The 19,261-nt window shown below is 39.3% G+C and overlaps 1 protein-coding gene across 2 annotated transcripts in view; it reads left to right on the top strand.

The window, feature by feature from the left end:
- Positions 1–17,560, top strand: part of prkacba (protein kinase, cAMP-dependent, catalytic, beta a) — a 22,050-nt gene extending 4,490 nt beyond the window's left edge. For both annotated transcript variants that reach the window (XM_061683105.1, XM_061683104.1), the window contains exons 2-10: positions 8,661–8,722; positions 8,953–9,078; positions 14,642–14,740; positions 14,818–14,900; positions 15,585–15,711; positions 15,818–15,913; positions 16,457–16,579; positions 16,684–16,848; positions 16,948–17,560. In XM_061683105.1, coding sequence (XP_061539089.1) covers positions 8,661–8,722; positions 8,953–9,078; positions 14,642–14,740; positions 14,818–14,900; positions 15,585–15,711; positions 15,818–15,913; positions 16,457–16,579; positions 16,684–16,848; positions 16,948–17,073 — 1,007 coding nt within the window. In that variant the 3' untranslated portion in view covers positions 17,074–17,560. The remainder of the gene's footprint in view (positions 1–8,660; positions 8,723–8,952; positions 9,079–14,641; positions 14,741–14,817; positions 14,901–15,584; positions 15,712–15,817; positions 15,914–16,456; positions 16,580–16,683; positions 16,849–16,947) is intronic.
- The last annotated feature ends 1,701 nt before the right edge of the window (positions 17,561–19,261 follow it).

The following is a 19,261-nucleotide window of genomic DNA, read 5'->3' as shown; positions in this document are numbered from 1 at the left end:
TATGACTGAACAACAACCATCATTCATTTCTTTGTTTTGTTTAATGGTAATGCTTTTCTGAAATGCACGACATTTTAATTTGAATCCCATTAAAATAAAATGTAATGTTTCGCCTGGCCTTCTTTAAAGAATTGTACCCATCTTACAAATTCTGCTTGGATAATCAAACTTACAGTATGAGTACAACGGTGGGTTTTCTCATTTCCTAGAAAAACGTAGGGCTGTGAATTTTTTAAGAGCAAGTAAATAAAAAGAAAGTACGTGTTCAAATAAAGTGCTTAACTTCAGAATAATTATTTGAAAGAAACTAACAAAATACAGATAATACTTCGTTTTGATCATATGGGTAGAAGCAAAATCATGCATTGTAAAAATGCATTATGCATAGGTAGAAGGGTTTTCCAGAATTTTTAGGTCAACTTTGGGCGTGCGTATTATACACGAGAAATTGCGGTGTATCTCTCAAAATAATGAATATTGGTACACAAACACTGCATAAACGCATACAAACAGCCACTATAACGATACTCTCTGGCATATATTCTTCAAACTCTGAGGGGGAAAAAAAGTTATATTAACAATATTCTATCGTGACTTCTACTTTGTTTGTTACTGCTGTTGTGTATTTCATTGCATGCACCACACTGCCCCTCAGAGGTCAAGACATCCACAGCAGGAACAGCAGTCTCAACAACGCACACACACTGACAGCTCAGCACCTCGAATCTCACTCCATGATTCCTATCTGCCACGACACTGTCAATAAAATTTATTCTCAGTTGCATCAAGTTCAAAAGTGTATTGCTTCACATATGGAGAAAGCAATTTTTTTTCCCACAATATACTGACACTAATAATGACTGAATTGAACTTTATTTTGCACTTTAAAAGTATAATTTGTATTTATTTATTGAGGTTATTTTTCATGGTTTTATAATTTATTTTTTATTTAAAGGTCTGATGACAAAGATGTTATGGGGTCAGTTCAAATTCATATTTGCATTGTTTATATGTTATGTAATACATGCACGTAACTTCCAGCAAGTTATCAACCATAGTTTAGCTAAAAATTAGGTTTTTATGACGCATATTGAGTCCTCTCCGAACATACCCGAAGCTCAAGACACCGGGGTGTGGTTACTGTACCCACCGCAAGGGCCACCAGAAGTGACGTTGCAATTGACAAACACAGCGCGCTACACACTATATGCAATGGCGAGCAACGTGTTGGAATATGTGGAGGAGGAGGATTTCGACGTACAGGAGCACCCAACTGAACTTGGCATCATCAAAGCGTACATGTTTGAGCCGATCAGACAGTGACGACGACGAGCAGCCAAGTAGCAGCTGTACAACAGAAAATGAGAGTGGCCACTGGCTCGATGAGACTGTATGTCAAAAGCATGTCTTTTTATACACTCATGGCTTGAAATAATGCTACCCCAGGGGTACCAATATTTTTTTAGCACAACTATACGTAATATATATTCATATATGTTTCAGTGACACGGCACAAGCTTTTACATAGTATGCAGTAATAATATATTGTGTGCCACTCGATCGAGTAGCGTTATAACACGCCGCACACAAAGTCTTTGCCGTGTGTCTGTTGGCTTGTCATATAGGCAAAAGCACAGACAACAGTACTGAAAAGTACTGTGTGGGTCTTTTTTTCCTACTCCCCAGTGCATAGTAACTATAATAGTCGTTGGTATATACAAGGAAATGCTCACCTCTTGCCTGCGCCGCTTCACTGCTGCGAGATTTAGTTCTCTTGCTGGTGGTGGAGGTCCCGATGGCCGTAGGAAAAATAGTCCACTTTTCACGTATTCCTTCTTCACTTGGAAAGCCCCAAAAAACTCTTGCCGCTGCCTGAACCATTTGTACAACCAAATGCCGCACAATAAACCATTGTGACATCGTTAAACCATATGACAACAAATATACGAGGACGGTAACAACCGCATGGAACAATAGCACACAATGCCGAATGAACGGGATGTTTGGCTTGTGTGACGTCACAGCGCCGGAAAAAGACGAAGACAGGAAGGCGCGGGAAGCAAAAAGCAGAAGGTGCATTCTGCATCATATTTATCGATTTAACTGCTGTATATCTGCCATATAATCACTTTGAAACGGCAGATGTGGTTTGTGAAGGGGTTCTAGAGAGATCCAGAAAAATTAAAAAATCTTTGTCCTCTGACCTTGAAGCGATTCAAATGTAGACTATGCTTAGGTTTTAAGTTGATCAGTGGTTATGTTGCAATTTGTGTGTTGTGCAGTACAATGTAGATTTTTTTATTATTGGTTTTATTGAAATAGTTTTTCAGGATTTTCTAGTATAATTTTATTTTATTCAATTGTAATACATTCTTATTTTCAACGTTAATTTATGTAACCCATTGGTTAATAATAAATGGGTCAGTTTTTTCTCATATCTACTGTTGCTGATTATTGTTCTCCATTTGAGTAATATCACTTGATCAAGCCTTTTCTAATATTCCATACTACACAATAAGCAAAGTACCATAATTTCTCATGTATAATGCACATCCATGTATAATACGCACCCCCAAAGTTGACCTCAAAATTCTGGAAAACCCTTCTATATATAATGCATTTTTACAATGCATGATTTTGCTTCTACCCATGTGATCAAAACATGAAGTATTATCTGTATTTTGTTAGTTTTTTTTCAAATAATTATTCTGAAGTTAAGCACTTTATTTGAGCATGTAATTTATTTGTATTTACTTGCTCTTATTTTACCGTGGACTCAATGACATCACCGTTAAAAAGTAAATCACCACCACCCCTCATCGATCCGTCATTTGAACCCCTCTGCAATGCCCAGATATTCACCAACTTGGACCTACGAAATGCCTACCACCTCATACGTATCCAAGAGGGGTATGAATGGAATACCCCCTTCGGACACGTCAAATACGTGGTCATGCCATTCGGATTAACCAACGCCCCCGCAGTCTTCCAAGCTTTCATCAATGACGTCCTCTGTGATATGTTAAACAGGTTTGTTTTTGTTTACTTGGACGACATCCTAATTGTCTCCCGCTCCCCCAAAGAACACCGCACTCATGTACGCCAAGTCCTCCAGCACATCCTCGTACCGTCTGTATGTCCGAAAAATGCGAATTTCACCTCTCCTCCATACATTTCCTAGGCTACATCATTGCCAAAGGACAATTGCAACCAGACCCTGCCAAAATCCAAGCAATCATTGACTGGCTCATTCCCACCACCCAGAAAGAACTACAACGTTTCCTCGGATTAGCCAATTTCTACCGCCGCTTCATCCGCAATTACAGCATGGTCGTAATCCCCACTCGCCAGCCTTACATCCACCAGATCCCCCTTTCAGTGGACCCCGGCAGCATTCCAAGATTTCGGGCAACTCAACTCTGATCACAAAATTCTTGCTTACCTCTGTTCCACCAAACGCCTTAACCCCCGACAAGATCGTTGGGCCCTCATTTTGAGCAGATTAAATTTCAGTACCTCCTTCCACCCTGGTTCCCGCAACAGCAAACCTGACGCCCTGTCTCTGATTTACTCACCCCCCTCCAGCCCTGCAGAACCAGAATCCATTCCCCCTTCCTCGTGCTTCGTTGGAACTGCCACTTGGAAGATCAAACAGGTGGTTAAAGAGGCTCAAAAGACCCGACCCGGATCCCAAGACCTGACCTCCGAACCGTCTGATTGTACCCGATTCCGCACGCTCTGACGTCCTTCAGTCAACTCCAAGCTCACCTGTCATCCCGACATCACCCGCACCATTCAATTCATCCAGCAGCACTTCTGGTGGCTCAGCCTTGTTATAGACACCCGGGAGTTCATCCAAGCCTGCTCCATCTATGCCCAGGGAAGTCTTCATACCTGACCTAATCTGGTATGCTGCGTCCCTTGCCTATCCCAAGTCACCCTTGGTCCCACATCGCTCTGGACTTCGTTACTGGCCTACTCCCTTTTGAAGCTAACTCGATCATTCTCACTATTGTCGATCGCTTTTCCAAATATGTTCATTACGTACCACTCCCCAAACTACCATCTGCCTTTGAAACTGCTAACCTCCTTGTCCAACATGTCTTTAAATGCCACGGAATCCCCATTGATATCGTCTCAGTTCTCCTCCCTTGTCTGGAAGGAATTCTGTAAAGCGGTGGGCGCAGCAGCCAGCTTGTCTTCGGGATACCATCCACAGACCAACGGCCAGATGGAGCACGCGAATTGGTCCCTGGAATTCGTCCCTCCGCTGTGTTAACGCACAAAACCCCTCCTCCTGGAGCCCATTCCTCCCGTGGATTGAATACGCCCACAACTCCCTAATTCCTCGTCATCTTTCTAACCTCTTGTTTCTCCTCGTCCTCAGTGTTCCCTCAGTGTTCCTCGCCAAGTGAATTTCTGCCACCACGCCGCAAAGGCAGCTGCCTGTCCTCGTCACCGCCTGCTACATGTTCTCTGCCCCAACAACCCGCCAGCACATCTCAAGGACAATTTCCATTCTCTTTTTTCAATAAATTGTTCATCACAACCTCACAGCCTCCGCCTGCTCTTGGGTCCAGCCTTAATCCACTCGTGACAATTCAAATTAAACTGTCAAGCATTTCAGAAAAGCATTATCATTAAACAAAACATAACCATAAAGAAAGTTATGATGGTTGTTGTTCAGTTGTATTTAAAAAAAATATATATATATATATTTCAAAAATTCTGCCAGGGTATGTAAACTTATGAGCACAACTGTACATATATGCAATCATATGTACCCCTGTCACATTGGAAGGAAAGTGTAGGATACACTTACCTTTTTCATAACCTCTAGGTGGCGGTGGCATTCTAGAATGAAAGTCTATACCTTTCTCATAACCTTTAGGTGGCGGTGGTATATTGGAATGAAAGTGTACAGCTTTTTCATAACCTCTAGATGGCGGCATACATTTTTAAAAAGTGAGTCTTTCATTTTCTCCTATAATGATGAGGATAATAATAATCATACATAAATAATTAATAATAATGATAGTCAATATTAAAGAATGCGCATTATTGACTTGACAATTTTTGGGGGAAAACATTTGCAATATACATGAGAAATTAAAGTATGTATGGGGATTATTGCTGGTATCAGACAAAACTCAAGGCTGCAAAATCGCTATCAGATCTTAAGTGAAAAAGTTGGATCGGAACATCCCTCGCAATTATACTGACCAAAAGTACCAAAGTTAACAGTATGATCATGATATTGCTAAAAGAAATGCAAAAAAAATTAAAAAAATGAATACCATTCATCCTTGCCTCCTCCCCCCCAAAAAAATTGTAGTGGACAATTGTACTTTATAAAAACATACAGTGCTAGCATAATTAAGTAGATTGTGAAGTATTTAACAGTTTGTGCATCATGATTAATTCATTTTTCGGCTCCTTTCTTCGTGCTCACCAGGGAGCGCATTATAATACAGTGGACCCCTGCAGACTCGCCATTTAGCTTTTTTTTTCTTTTGTTTTTTCCAATCCCTTTTCCAATTTTTGGGACATTTTATTTATTTAAATTTATTTTTAAATTTATTTTTTGGAGGAGGAATCAACCCCGAAAACATTGTTGGTGGCTTATCCCTGCTTATTTAAGAGTTTTTGGGAGTTTATTCATTTATTTTTTAACTAATGTCCATCAATTATCTGCACAGTTTTGGTATTCGCGGTCCTGCCTGGTCTGTTTCCCCCTGTGAATAGTGGGCGTCCACTTTACAGACGTTCATAAAAATAGGTAGAAGAGTTTCACAACTGTGTGACTCAGTAAGCTGCTGATATATTAGTCATTCTTTGCAGAGAATAAAGAATATATACCTGTCACTGAGTTGAGTTGTGTTCACTGCCACCATCTTGCGCTTGTATCTCAAAATTTTCTCAAAGTCGAAGCAAAAAATCAGCTCATCTCTCGAAAAACTCACCAGTTGGATCACTCTTAAGTCAAACCACCACTGTATATTCTTAAATCATTCATTTTAGCCCATCATAAATTGCACATTGTAGCACCCAAAATTAATGTTCATGTATGCAAGACCTCAAAATGTACTGTATATACATGGCTATTGCTCTTAACCCACACTTCTGCCCTCGTACTCTTTTTGGCGAAACATTATCAGTATGTTGGCTGCCTTCCGGCATTTTTCATACCACCATAAATTATGAGTCAGATGCTTTCTTACTCTTCCTCACTATCTGACTGGCATCCTCTCTTCTACCGTTCACATCTTCTTTCTCTCTTTGCTTGCTGTTGTGGTGCGCAACCAGATAGGAGAAGCGAAAAGACAAGTGCTTCTCTCAGAGATGAAACTCTCTCAGAGATGAAACTGTAATACTATCCATCCATCCATCCATCCATTTTCTGTACCGCTTATCCTCACTAGGATCACGGGCATGCTGGAGCCTAACCCAGCTATCTTCGGGCGAGAGGCGGGGTACACCCTGAAGTGGTCGCCAGCCAATCGCAGGGCACATATAAACGGACAATTTAGAGCTTTCAATCAACCTATCGTGCATGTTTTTGGGATGTGGGAGGAAACAGGAGTACCTGGAGAAAACCCACTCAGGCATGGGGAGAACATGCAAACTCCACACAGGCGGGGCCGGAATTTGAACCCCGGTCCTCAGAACTGTGAAGCAGATGTGCTAACCAGTCAAGCACCATGCCGCCACGGTAATACTAACCAACTTAAATTTTAGCACTGTTTGGTAACTGTTTCATCACATACACATAATTCTTTTGTCAATAGTTTGATTGTGTTTGTGTCTCAAACGTAGCCGTTGCTTATTTTTTTGGTCAGGAATGTGTTAAAGAGATTTTAAGACTCCCTGTCGAGCAAGAGATGTTCAGCCCCTCCTATCCTGACCGATCGCGTGAAACCACCACTGGCTAATCTCACAAAGTATGCTGACTTTGTGTGAAACTGTGAAACTTTAAAGAGGCCGTAGTATTGGTCACATTCCAATTTGCCTGAGTGCCATTTAACATTTGTTTCAAAATCATTTGTTTTGTTCTTTGTGTTCATAATTGTCTTGTGTGTTTTTGTTGTTGTTTTTTTTACTGTAAATGTGTTTTTTGTGTCTGCTGTTTTTGTGATGTTTTTCCAGTGTAATCAGATCAGCGCCTGACCTAATCCTACCTAACTATTAAACACCCTCTTGGCAGAAATATTCACCTGTTGTAATGTGCAAACAATAAAGCAATAATTGTTCTCGCATTACATAAAATACTTGACAGTTTTTTATTATTATTCGTGTTTCCAGAGGTGTTGGAGGAAAATAGTCGTTTCGGGTCTTGTGTCAGATGGTAGGAGATGTACTGTACCGTATTTTTCGGACTTTAAGGCCCACGTAAAGTCCTTAAATTTTCTCAAAAATTGACAGTGTGCCTTATAATCCGGTGCACCATATGTATGAATTCCGGTGGTGCTTACTGACCTCGAACCGATTTTATGTGGTACAAATCTGTCAAAATGTTTTAGTATGACTTTGGCAAGCTACGAAGCCAGATTGTCGGAGCATTACGGCTACTGTACTGAGGAGCCTCGCGGAGTAATACTGCTTCAACATAATATTATAGTGTGTGTATAAGTGATTTATCTGACTGTTTTGTTTCGCTTAATGCGCCTTATAATCTGGTGCGCCTTATGTATGAAAATAGACCCGTTCATTGGTAGTGCGCATTATAATCCGGTGCCTCTTATAGTCCGAGAAATACGGTATATGCCGTCTTCTCTCATATACAGTGATGTGAAAAAGTATTGGCCCCCTTCTGAAATTCTTATATTTTTGCATAGTTTCCCCACTTTGTTAATGATCATCAAACAAATATAAATATCAGACAAATATAACCCAAGTGAACTTAAAAAAAAATATATAAGAATTTCAGAAGAGGGCCAATACATTTTCACGGCACTGTACTGTATGCCATTCTGTTTTGTGTTACATTGAATCCACCTGAATCACAAATACTGCTGTTTCAGACACTTCATCAGCGTTTCTCCTTCTCTTTTTCTTCCTCATCACTTCCATCCATGTGGCTCAATGTTCCTGAAAACCCCTTGGCGATCTTGTAGAGACTTTTGGTATGCTAATTTTTCTCTGAGACATCTTCAGTCACAGTGTGGATGCTTGGTTCAATTTAACCCTATAGATCAGATTTAGTATATTATATTCATGATTGGCAGCCCTTCAGTGACTGTGACTCTGGATTTCTCATGTCTGATGTGACCTTTCACAATATTCCTTCAAATGCCTGCACTGTGGTCTCTGTTACGCTCTGCATTTTGTCTCTCTCCTACCCCAAGCCTGCCCATAGTTCTGTTATTAACTCTCAGCTCTTTCCTAAAGAGATGCACAACAGCTTCTCTTTAAATTTGCCCAATCTTGTCAAGCCTACCAAAGCTATTTGCATCACTTAAATTTCCTGTTGAGCTGTGTGTTTTTTTTGTTCAAGAGTCTTCCCCCCCCTCCCCCCACTGTTTTATCAAGTAGTCATTCCTCCTCAGTAACTGAAATGTGCCTGGCCTTAAAATGCACTTTACCCTAAATGTTCTTTGATATTAACCGACAGTATGTGGCTGTGTAATATATACATTTTGTTTTGTGCTGTCTTTTTTTAGTGAAAGAGTTCTTAGCTAAAGCCAAAGAAGATTTTTTAAGAAAATGGGAGTGCCCACCACAGGTAAGATATTATTTAATCAGATTTAGATTTCTCTTGCCTCAACAGTCTTTGAAGATACCTTGAGAGATAATACATAACTACTTCCTCTTGTGCAAATTTCACCAGAGATAAAAGGAAGCTGATTGCATAATTGTACTTGGATGTTAAAAAAAATTTAACCATCAACTCATAGGTGACCCAAACTTAGAATTGGAGCATTTTTCATATGCACAGACTACATGTTTTCTCAGAGCACAACATGCCTGGACGACTTCGATAGGTTCAAAACTCTGGGAACTGGCTCTTTTGGCCGAGTGTTGCTGGTCAAGCATAAAGGAAACCAGTTCTACGCCATGAAGGTCTTGGACAAACAAAAAGTAGGTGAATTGATTCTTAAAGACAACTTCAAAATAATCCTAATGCATTCTTTATTATAATTTGTCATCACTGAAATCCTGAGAGGTGCTAAACATTGTGATAAAAAAATAGTGTTGTAGAAGGTGTTAGGGTCTGGCGTTTGGCAATTTTACTGGCCAGTATGTTTACCTAATGAAGTGTACGCATACATCCTCAAATCATAGTTCTCAACAGGTGATTTGAATTTTTGAAACTACTTTTTCATTTAAATGTTGCATTTTCAAGATTTTTACACTTGGCATTTTAATCAAAGCCTTTTAAAGTACTTAGTTTAATTTAGGAACATTTATTTTAAGACAGTTGCTTTAAAACTGATTAACTTGCTATCTGATGAAATAAACTAAAATGTATTTAATTTTTAATTTACCAGTAGCTTTGTTTTAGAACACTATCACATGATAAAAGTAAAACACAGCAGACCTTTGTGACTTAACCACAATATGTTCCAGAAGGCTGGTCAACTTTTGATTTGTCACAATTTCTAACCATGTCCTCATTGAGAATCATGGATTTAGAAATTATTAATTACAGGAGTCTAACCTTCCCCTTTTAAAAACATATAAAAACGTTTCAGATAAAAATGCAGCCCTACCGGATGGGTCGTGGCCCGGGTTAACAACATCCGCCACCGATGCCATTAACCGACAGGGCGCCTGTGGAAATTCAGCTACTGTGGGTCGAAGACGAAAGAGAGGTGGAAAGCGGGTTCTTACTCAGAAAGAGAAGAGGAAAGAACAGAGCCTAGAACTGAACGTGAGGACGCTGAATGTTGGGTCTGTGAAAGCTCAGGAATAGGTTGGCATGATGATTAGCAGAAAGGTTGATATATTGTGTGTGGAAAGGCAATAATGCTAGAAGTTTAGGGGTTGGTTTCAAATTATTTTACCATGGTGTAGATGTGAAGAGAAATGGAGTAGGGTTTATTTTAAAGTAAGTGTTAGCTAAGAATGTCTTGGTGAAAAGAGTATCAGATCGAGAGATTAGGCTGAAACTTGAAATTGAGGGTGTTATGTATAATGTGGTTCGTGGCTATGCCCCACAGGCAGGATGTGACAAAGAGGTGAAAGAGAAATTCTGGAAGGAGCTGGATTTAGTAGTTCTGATCATACCAGACGGAGAGAGAGTCGTGATTGGTGCAGATTGTAATGGACATGTTGGTGAAGGAAACGGGGGGGGAAAAATAATACTATTCAGCTTCTGTCAAAATGATGGATGGCTGGAAGTGATGTCATCACCGGGTGCCGGAAGTTGTGTTGTTGTCGGAAGTAAGTCAGATGTGACATCATCACATGTTGCCGGAAATGTACCGGGAGTGATGTCATCGTCATCGTGTGGTGCCGGAAGGTGTGTTCTTGCCGGGAACCTAATCCGGAAATCGGAGGTGACATTAGCGGATGTGATGCCATCTGTTGTTGTTGCCAGAAGTGTGGAAGGTGTGACCGGAAATCAGAAAGGATATTACCGTGTTTCAACTTGTCCAGACATCAACATGTTCGTTAATTCATAACATGTGTATTTCAAAATATCATTATAATGTTTACAATCTATCAATTCATTTGAAACTCACCCAGGGTCATGCGACGCGCCGATATGTCGACAGGGACACGACCGAGTGACATTTCAGCCTTGTACTTTATGTTCTTATCCATAGCAAATACATCAGCCTAATTTTGCTAGAGGACGGCCCTCGAAGCCGTGTCTGCGCATGCGCACTCTTGATCTGTCGCACTAATGTCACAGTATTTAATTACAGTTATTCACATATCAGCATTTAATCTATTCACTTTACAAGATATTACAATATTTTATCATTTTTTATGTTCATCAACTAACTAGGGTTGGGGTTTTGTAACAGTTTATGCATATTTCCTACACATATATATGACTATTGCTTCATTTAAACCACTTTACTACAGTACGATCTTACATTATTTAAACAAAACAAAATAGATGATGTCATAGTCCATCGCTTTTAAGTCAAATCGATATATTGACACCATTATTCAGTCAGTGTCTCTAAATTATTGTTGCATGATACATTATATTGTAATAGACTGATTACTTTTTAAAAGTAAGTATTTCTGCACGTCTTTCTTGTCATAGTTTGACTTTAGTAACATCCGATCTCGAGTTTCTTTAGACCAATTATTACTACAGTGGGATATTATCATCGAAATATTGCCACGGGATCCCCCGGAAGAGCTGGATGAAGTGGCTGGGGAGAGGGAAGTCTGGGCGTCCCTACTAAAGCTACTGCCCCCGTGACCCGACCTCGGATAAGCGGTAGAAAATGGATGGACGGATGGATGGATGGATATTGCCACGGTAATGTATCCACACAATTTAGCCTCTTTAGCCTAGTTCTCGCAGTATGATTGCTTTAGTATCAAGCTGTAGCTTTACTAAAAGTGTTAAAAAATAACAACAAGCAAGAAAAACATTAACATCAACATGTTGTGATGGTATTCAGTCATATAAAACTGGTAAAGACCATATTCTTAAATTTGTAAAATACCCCACTTGCTCGCTAATCCATAGCATATCTATCTCGAAATTTCATGATAATGTTTACATTCTATCAATCAATTCGTTTGAAACTCACACGTGGTCAAATGGCTAAACCCTATGTCAACAGACTATTTACAGGTGGGATGACTGAGTGACTTTTTATACTTGTATTCCATGTTCTTATAAAGCATAGCAAATACATTAGCCTAATTTTTCTGCACGACCGGCCTCAAAGGTGTTTCTATGCATGCGCAGTCTTTAACCTATAGCACTGCTGACACAATATTTAGACATTTATTTTCACATTATTTTGTTACTTTCAATGTATACATCTACACAATGTCATATACATTAATTCTGAAGCAATTATTCTGCTCACTTTACTCGAGTACGATATTCTTTTCATCCTTGTACTCTCTGTTCTTACAATCATAAATATAGTGACTTAAATTCTCTGGAGACCTCCAGGGTTCACTTCTGACAAAAAGATTAATTATACGCCTGTGTGAAGCGTCCTTTTTTCCACGCCACCTGGGTGGTCAATAAACGGACAAACAAGTCTAGTCACACAATTGACTCAGGGTAAGTGATCCATTGAGTTCGGTCTGGACTTGTTTTTTGGAGCGAGGCTGTACACCACTGAAGCTGTGATGTACAACGGGTGCGTGCGTGCATGCCTCCCACCCTTAGGAAGAAAGAGAAGTCATGAGACTTTCATACCTAAACTTCTGGAATTCCAAGGTCTCCATCCCATCATGCATGCTCAGCTTTAAAATCATTTACCATCTTTGTAAGGGTACAACAATGTTCGTAAACATTTGAAATATTATCAAAGTATTTAGGCATCATAGTTTTCGGTATATTTTTGGTTTAAACTATCAATACATTGATACCTTGAGAGATGAATGACCTAACTTACAAGTTTTTCAAGATACAAAATGATGTTAGGGCTATTTTATGGCATGACTTATACGCAAAAAAATTAGATATGACGACATGATGATGATGGTGATTACAACAACCAGTGGTTAGGCAGGTACTAAACAATTCTTCTTCTTCTTCAAAAAAAAAAAAAGAGGCTTCGGGATTTTTATTACCACTCTCGGTTGAAGTGTACTGCGACACTAAACAAAAAACAAGAGAGTATTACATGTTGAGTATTTAAAATAACTAAGCAGCTTTGTCTTACGAAAGAAGATGAGGCTATTGCTGTCAAACTAAGCATAATGCCTTAGACAGGCTAACGGATTGAGTGTATATGAATATGAGGGTGTATGATAAACTGTATAGCACAAACCATCAAATGGCACAATATTTGAAGTAATACAGTCGTATGATATATTTGAATTATATGACATTCATGCACGAGTTAATAAATAATGAAATACAAGCTACTCACCAGTTAATTCAGTAGTTTTTTTTCTTTTTTCACTGAATACTCAACTTTTCAAGCGCTTATTTGGAAGACTAATTTTTAATTTTACTTGAGTCACATTATCCTAAGTATCACCACGCACTCCTACATCAGTAGCCTACTTGTTGTTGTTTTTTTACTACTACAATGGTGAGTGTGGTCAGGAAGTGAGAAAAACCGGTCCAAGCAGGTTGGAAGGGTAGAGGAAGGTGTCAGGTGTGTTATTTGACAGAAGAGTCTCTGCTAGGATGAAGAGCAAAGTTTATAAGACAATGGTGAGGCCAACCATGATGTCCGTATTAGAGACTGTGTCACTGAAGAGACAACCAGAAGCAGAGCTGGAGGTGGCAGAAATGAAGATGTTGAGGTTCTCTCTCGGAGTCACCAGGTAGGATAGGATTACAAATGAGCTCATCAGAGGGACGGCCAAGCTTAGATGTTTTGAAGACAAAGTTAGAGACCGCACACTTTGATGGTTTGGACATGTTTGGAGAGAGAGTGAGTATACTGGTACAAGGATGATGAGGATGAATCTGCCAGGCAAGAGAGCTTGAGGAAGACCCAAGAGGTGGTTGATAGATATAGTGAGGTGATAGTGATTTGGCGTTAGAGAGGAGGATCCAGGAGTTTGGCTTACATGGAAAAGAATGACATGCAGTGGCGAACCGGGGCAAGGAAGAAGAAATACTTTTCAAATCATTTTAGAAGTAACATTTTAAGTTTTATTATAGTTACATCCATCCAGCCATTTCTTGTACCGCTTATCCACACTAGGGTCACTGGCATGTGGGAGCCTATCCCAGCTGACTCTGGGCGACAGGCGGGGTACACTCTGAACTGGTCGCCAGCCATTCCCAGTTTTTTTGCCAAAATGTTTAATGTCTGAGAGGCTACTGTAAACATTTTGAGTACTTTTAAAAAAAAAAAATAAAAAAAAAAAAAAAAAAAAAGTTTGTACTTTTTTTAAAAGGTACTTTATTGTCAACTCTTCAATATGCGTAAAACATACAGAGGATTGAAATTACGGTACTCAAGGGCCTGCAGTACTACAAAAGACAGTACAAATAATATCAATATAAAAGCTAAATAAATTATTGTATATACAGTATAAAAAATTATTAATTGAATGTGCATATATCAAAGATCAGGTGATGTGTGCAACATAGCCAAGGTCAGAGAACCAAGGCAAATAAGACATTTATAAATTAGATGACAAAACCCCAATGCGCTAAAGTGGCTAGTGCGACCCTGAGTCTAGTGTGACTGTGGTTGCGTGTGCGTGTGTGTGTGTGTGGATCTATATGTTTGCGGGGCGTCAGAGTTCAGGTGGTCGGAGGACAGAAGAGGTGGTGTCTGGCCCGCAGACAGTGTTCATATATTGTGTTAATATATTTTATTGGTAAAATGTGGCACAAGCTTAAACAAATACTTGAAAGTACTTTAAAAAGTACTTGAATTTCATCTTGGAAAAGGTTTATCAACTAAAAAAAAATAATTCTAAAAGCAACTGTAGATGGTAGTTTCAGATGTAATGCAAGTGCCACACGCAAGTGGGTGATAAAGACAATGCACTTGTGTCATGCTGCCTCTTGGTACGGCAGGTGGTGAAATTGAAACAGATAGAACACACGCTGAATGAAAAGAGGATACTGCAGGCCGTCTCCTTCCCATTTCTCGTCAGATTGGAGTACGCTTTCAAGGTGGGTGCTGACCTCTGCATGCAAGCTTTTATTTGGCCTGCATGTCTGTGCCACTGTTTCCTCTCTTTGTTCAACAGGACAACTCAAACCTCTACATGATAATGGAATATGTGCCGGGTGGAGAGATGTTCTCACACCTCAGACGCATTGGAAGGTTCAGGTATATGCTACATAACATTGTAGGTGCTGTGGAACGTCTATGGTCTATGTTCGACCACTATCTGTTCCAGCTTGTTTGGCTATAGAATATACTTTTCAATTTTAACATTTAACATTCTTGAGAATTTTAATTTGAGATAAAACAATTTTTATAAAGACTTCATTTTTCAAAATCTTCACTGTCATACAGTGCAAGAGTAAAAAGTACTGGTAAGTATGAAAAAATAAATAGTGAAAACAGTCAAATGTAGATACATATTGTGCTACTCAACCTTGAGTGACAGATGCAGTCATTAGCGTGCAGAGGGAGATTACTGATTGTGCTTTGGAGTTTAATGTCCTTTTCTTTATCGGTGGTGTCAAGTTTATAAACCATATTTTTCCACTTTTGTGTTCCACCCAATAAGTCCAGTTTGCTGTGATGCGGTCATCATCACATTTTTCTTCTTTGCCGTCATTACTATTCTTCTGTCATCACAAAAATATGCTTAAGTGAAACTTATACATACCGTCACTATAATGTTAGAATGTTCCACTTTATTAAATATTTTACCACCAGTTCTGTATCAGCCATTATGGCCTGTCAATGTAGAAAAATGAAATAACTCTATTGATGGCACTTACAGAAAGTAAACAATTAGGTTAAATGTAGACTCACCCAACTGTCTTCCATTCCTTCTTTCAGTGAACACCACGCACGATTTTATGCAGCTCAGATAGTGCTCACCTTTGAGTACCTTCATTCCTTAGACCTCATCTATAGAGACCTAAAGCCTGAAAACCTGCTCATTGATCAACATGGGTACATTCAGGTAAACTAAAACAGCCAACAATCTGTCAGGATATACAAATATTGTGGTTCAAGAACATCATGTGTACATGCTTGAACTCCATTGTGTTTCTGTTGTTCCACCCAAGGTCACAGACTTTGGCTTTGCCAAAAGAGTAAAAGGCAGAACCTGGACATTGTGTGGAACTCCAGAGTACTTGGCTCCAGAGATCATCCTCAGCAAGGTAAACTGTATTGAATATTTTGTTTGTTAAATTTAAAAACCAACAAGTTCCAAAGTTGAGAGACTCTAGGTCTGCTCAAGGTTTCTTCCCAAGAGGAAGGTTTTCCTTGCATCCGTTGCCTAGTGCTTGCTCATCAGTTGGTCTTTTAATGAGTGAAGAGGGTGGTCTTAGACCTGCTTTATGCGTAAAGTGACCTGAGGCAACTTCTGTGATTTGGTGCTATATAAATAAAATTTGAATTGAATTGAATAGATTAGTTGCTTTATCTTGAAGTTGCTTCAAATTCCCATTATAAGGAAATTATATTGATTGTTGACTGTCACACCGTTTAGCAGTGATCACAACATTAGGTGCGCCGACATAATCCAACGAGATAGTGAGAAAATGAAATAATGATTTGTTTGATTTGATGGGTATGGCTGTCTGTTTTATCACAGAGATGACTTCAAGACAACCTAACCAAGATATCTAAAAATGGCATAATTCAGACCATAGAAGACAAACCATCTTAGTTGTTGAGTGAATATTTCCTTCCTCTTCCAGGGCTACAACAAAGCTGTGGACTGGTGGGCACTTGGAGTCCTTATCTATGAGATGGCTGCTGGTTACCCTCCATTTTTTGCTGATCAGCCCATTCAGATCTATGAGAAAATTGTGTCTGGAAAGGTGCAAGAATTGAATTTCACATCAGCTTGACTATGTTGTCAAACAAAACAAAACGTTTTGCACCTGTTTGACTTTGTTTGGTTTGACTGTGTTTGCTCCTGTAGGTACGTTTCCCGTCACACTTCAGCTCCGACCTGAAGGATCTGCTGAGAAATCTGCTTCAGGTGGACTTGACAAAAAGATTCGGAAATCTTAAAAATGGCGTTAATGACATAAAAAATCACAAGTGGTTTTCCACAACAGACTGGATTGCCATATATGAGAGAAAGGTAAGAAAATTATTGTTTCCCATCTGCCTTCATGTACTGTAGAATTAGAATTGTATAGTATACCTATGCATTGTCAGTTAACTTAAACTTCTCTCTTAGGTTGAAGCACCCTTCTTACCCAAGTGCAGAGGACCGGGAGACACAAGCAACTTTGACGACTATGAAGAGGAGGACATTCGTGTCTCACAAACAGAAAAGTGTGCAAAAGAGTTTGCTGAATTCTAGTCAGTGGATGAGAGTCCCATCAGGGCTCACATGTTGTTTTGGGATATTTGCACTCTCCTACGGGGTTAAGGGGGAACTGTGGCTGATAATGTGTCCGAAACAAATGCTCTGTTCTTTTGTTACACACGGCTGAATGAGGTCCTTTATGCCATGATCTTACATGCTGTTCAGCACAGAAGCCTATATGCAGACACGCCATTGTGTTTCAACACAAGAATATGAGACCATTGTCTCAGCTTTTGTACCGTTTTTTCTTTAAATTTTTTACTTCTCAATTTTAGTTAGAATTGTTATTTTTGCAAATAACATAATTCCAAATTATTCATAAGTGTCACAAGTGGTGATACATGGTAGCATCTGATATTGCACAGATTTCTTATTCTTTTGGACGTCATCATTCAGCGTCTTGGTGGCTTGTACGGAAAGGCTGTGGGAAATATCTTGCTTATTGGTTTAATTAAAAAAAATAATAATTTGGTCCAAGTGAGCTTAGTTGACACTGAAAGTTGATGAGTCAACACCATTGTTGTTCACGCACAGCTACAAGTTATTGGAGCCACCGATATGCTTATCATTCTCAAAACTACTAAATTAATATAAAATAAATATAAATGTATATTCAACATGTTACATGAACATAGTCCAGAAGTACACACAATGATTCCTGGGCATAATATTGTGAACTGGGGCACCATAAAGAGGACCATGACGGAAGGTGTCTCTTAAAAATAATATGTTTCATTTTCAACATTGAAGTGGTAGGGTTAATTTGTTTTTCTCAGGGCCCCAAATCTTTGGGCTTGCCCCTTATTGTCAGTGTTAGCATGCAGGAAGTGAAGGCACACCTTCAGACAGTTTGAGGTGCCTTTCTCAAGGGCACCACAGCAGTGCTTGCCAAGTGACTTGGCACCACACAAGAACCAATTATTAATGTCTAAAACTTTGGTCTGTAACATCTACCCTCCTTTCCTCTTTCCCCCAAACCCTGGTAAACCACACCTTCATATAAATTGGCTTGGATTCCCGAAAAATGGTGACCAACACCCTTGTATCAAAAATGAATAGGACCTGCTTGGATACCCTTAAGCTGGGCACACACTGTATGATTTTAAGTTTTTACTGTTTGATTTTTATCCCAACTCGTTCTACACATGAGTTAAGCTAACTAATTAAGTGCTCACATTGTAGGTTCAGGTCGTGGCAGGCATAAGAAATGCTTGTTGTTGCCAACTGTCAAACAAATTGAGAAGAAAATTGCAGGTTTCAACTTGCTGTAGACTTGGAATTTTGATGCTAAAAAAACAATACAATACAACGTGCTTCCCATGTCATCTGTGCCTTGATCTGCACCAAAATATCAAAAAAGAGACACAGGTGCACACTCACAAAAAGTTAAAGGATATTCGGCTTTCGGTTGAAAGAAATGTTTTTCAGGTGAAATTCATTTGACTTTTAAATGCACATGTCTAACTGTTCATTGTTTCAGTAATTTTTGCACAACCATGTTCTCTAACAAGGAGCTGAACGTCAAAATTCAGCCAGCGTTGTATCCATGGAAACTTCCAATGACGTCTACTTCTTTGCCTTTCTGTGACTCTTCCAGTCTCTATATCTCTGTTCCAACTTGATGATGACACTCTGCGACACTTGTTTACTGAGCCCTTCCATCGGAGAACATCCTGTTTGAAGCCTCTCAACGATCAGTTGTTAGGTGTCGTATTGGTTTCATGATGCCAGAATGTGAACGGTATGAGTGAGAGATTTTTCAAAATTCAAAATTTTCATTCAAAATTTTAATAGTCAAATTGAGTACACCGATAAAGGTTGATTAATTTCCAGTTCTTCCTGAAATTTTACCCGAAAGCCAAATATCTCTTGACTTTTTGTGAGACTCACATTATCAACAACTTTGCACAGGTGCAGAGCGGGCGGGGTAAACGCTTATTAATAAATCTAGTTGTAACTCAGTTTCAACAATAGATGATCACTGTTGTGGCCAACGGAAATTCAGTTGACTTTGTATGACCAGGCCAGGAGCTGCCAAATGTTCGTTGTATACTGCATGACTAGCGCCGGCTGATGAGGAATCGAAATCAGGCTTGTAACAGACTTCTCACATTGTGTGCCCAGTTAAAGTTCTGTGTATGTTACATGAAGGTTACACCGCAGACATCCGTTTATTAACCAA

Source organism: Phycodurus eques, chromosome 8 (genome assembly GCF_024500275.1).
Source record: "Phycodurus eques isolate BA_2022a chromosome 8, UOR_Pequ_1.1, whole genome shotgun sequence".
NCBI classification, from domain to species: Eukaryota; Metazoa; Chordata; class Actinopteri; order Syngnathiformes; family Syngnathidae; genus Phycodurus; species Phycodurus eques.
Note: the sequence above shows the minus strand (reverse complement) of the source record. Positions and strands in the feature narration are given on the sequence as shown.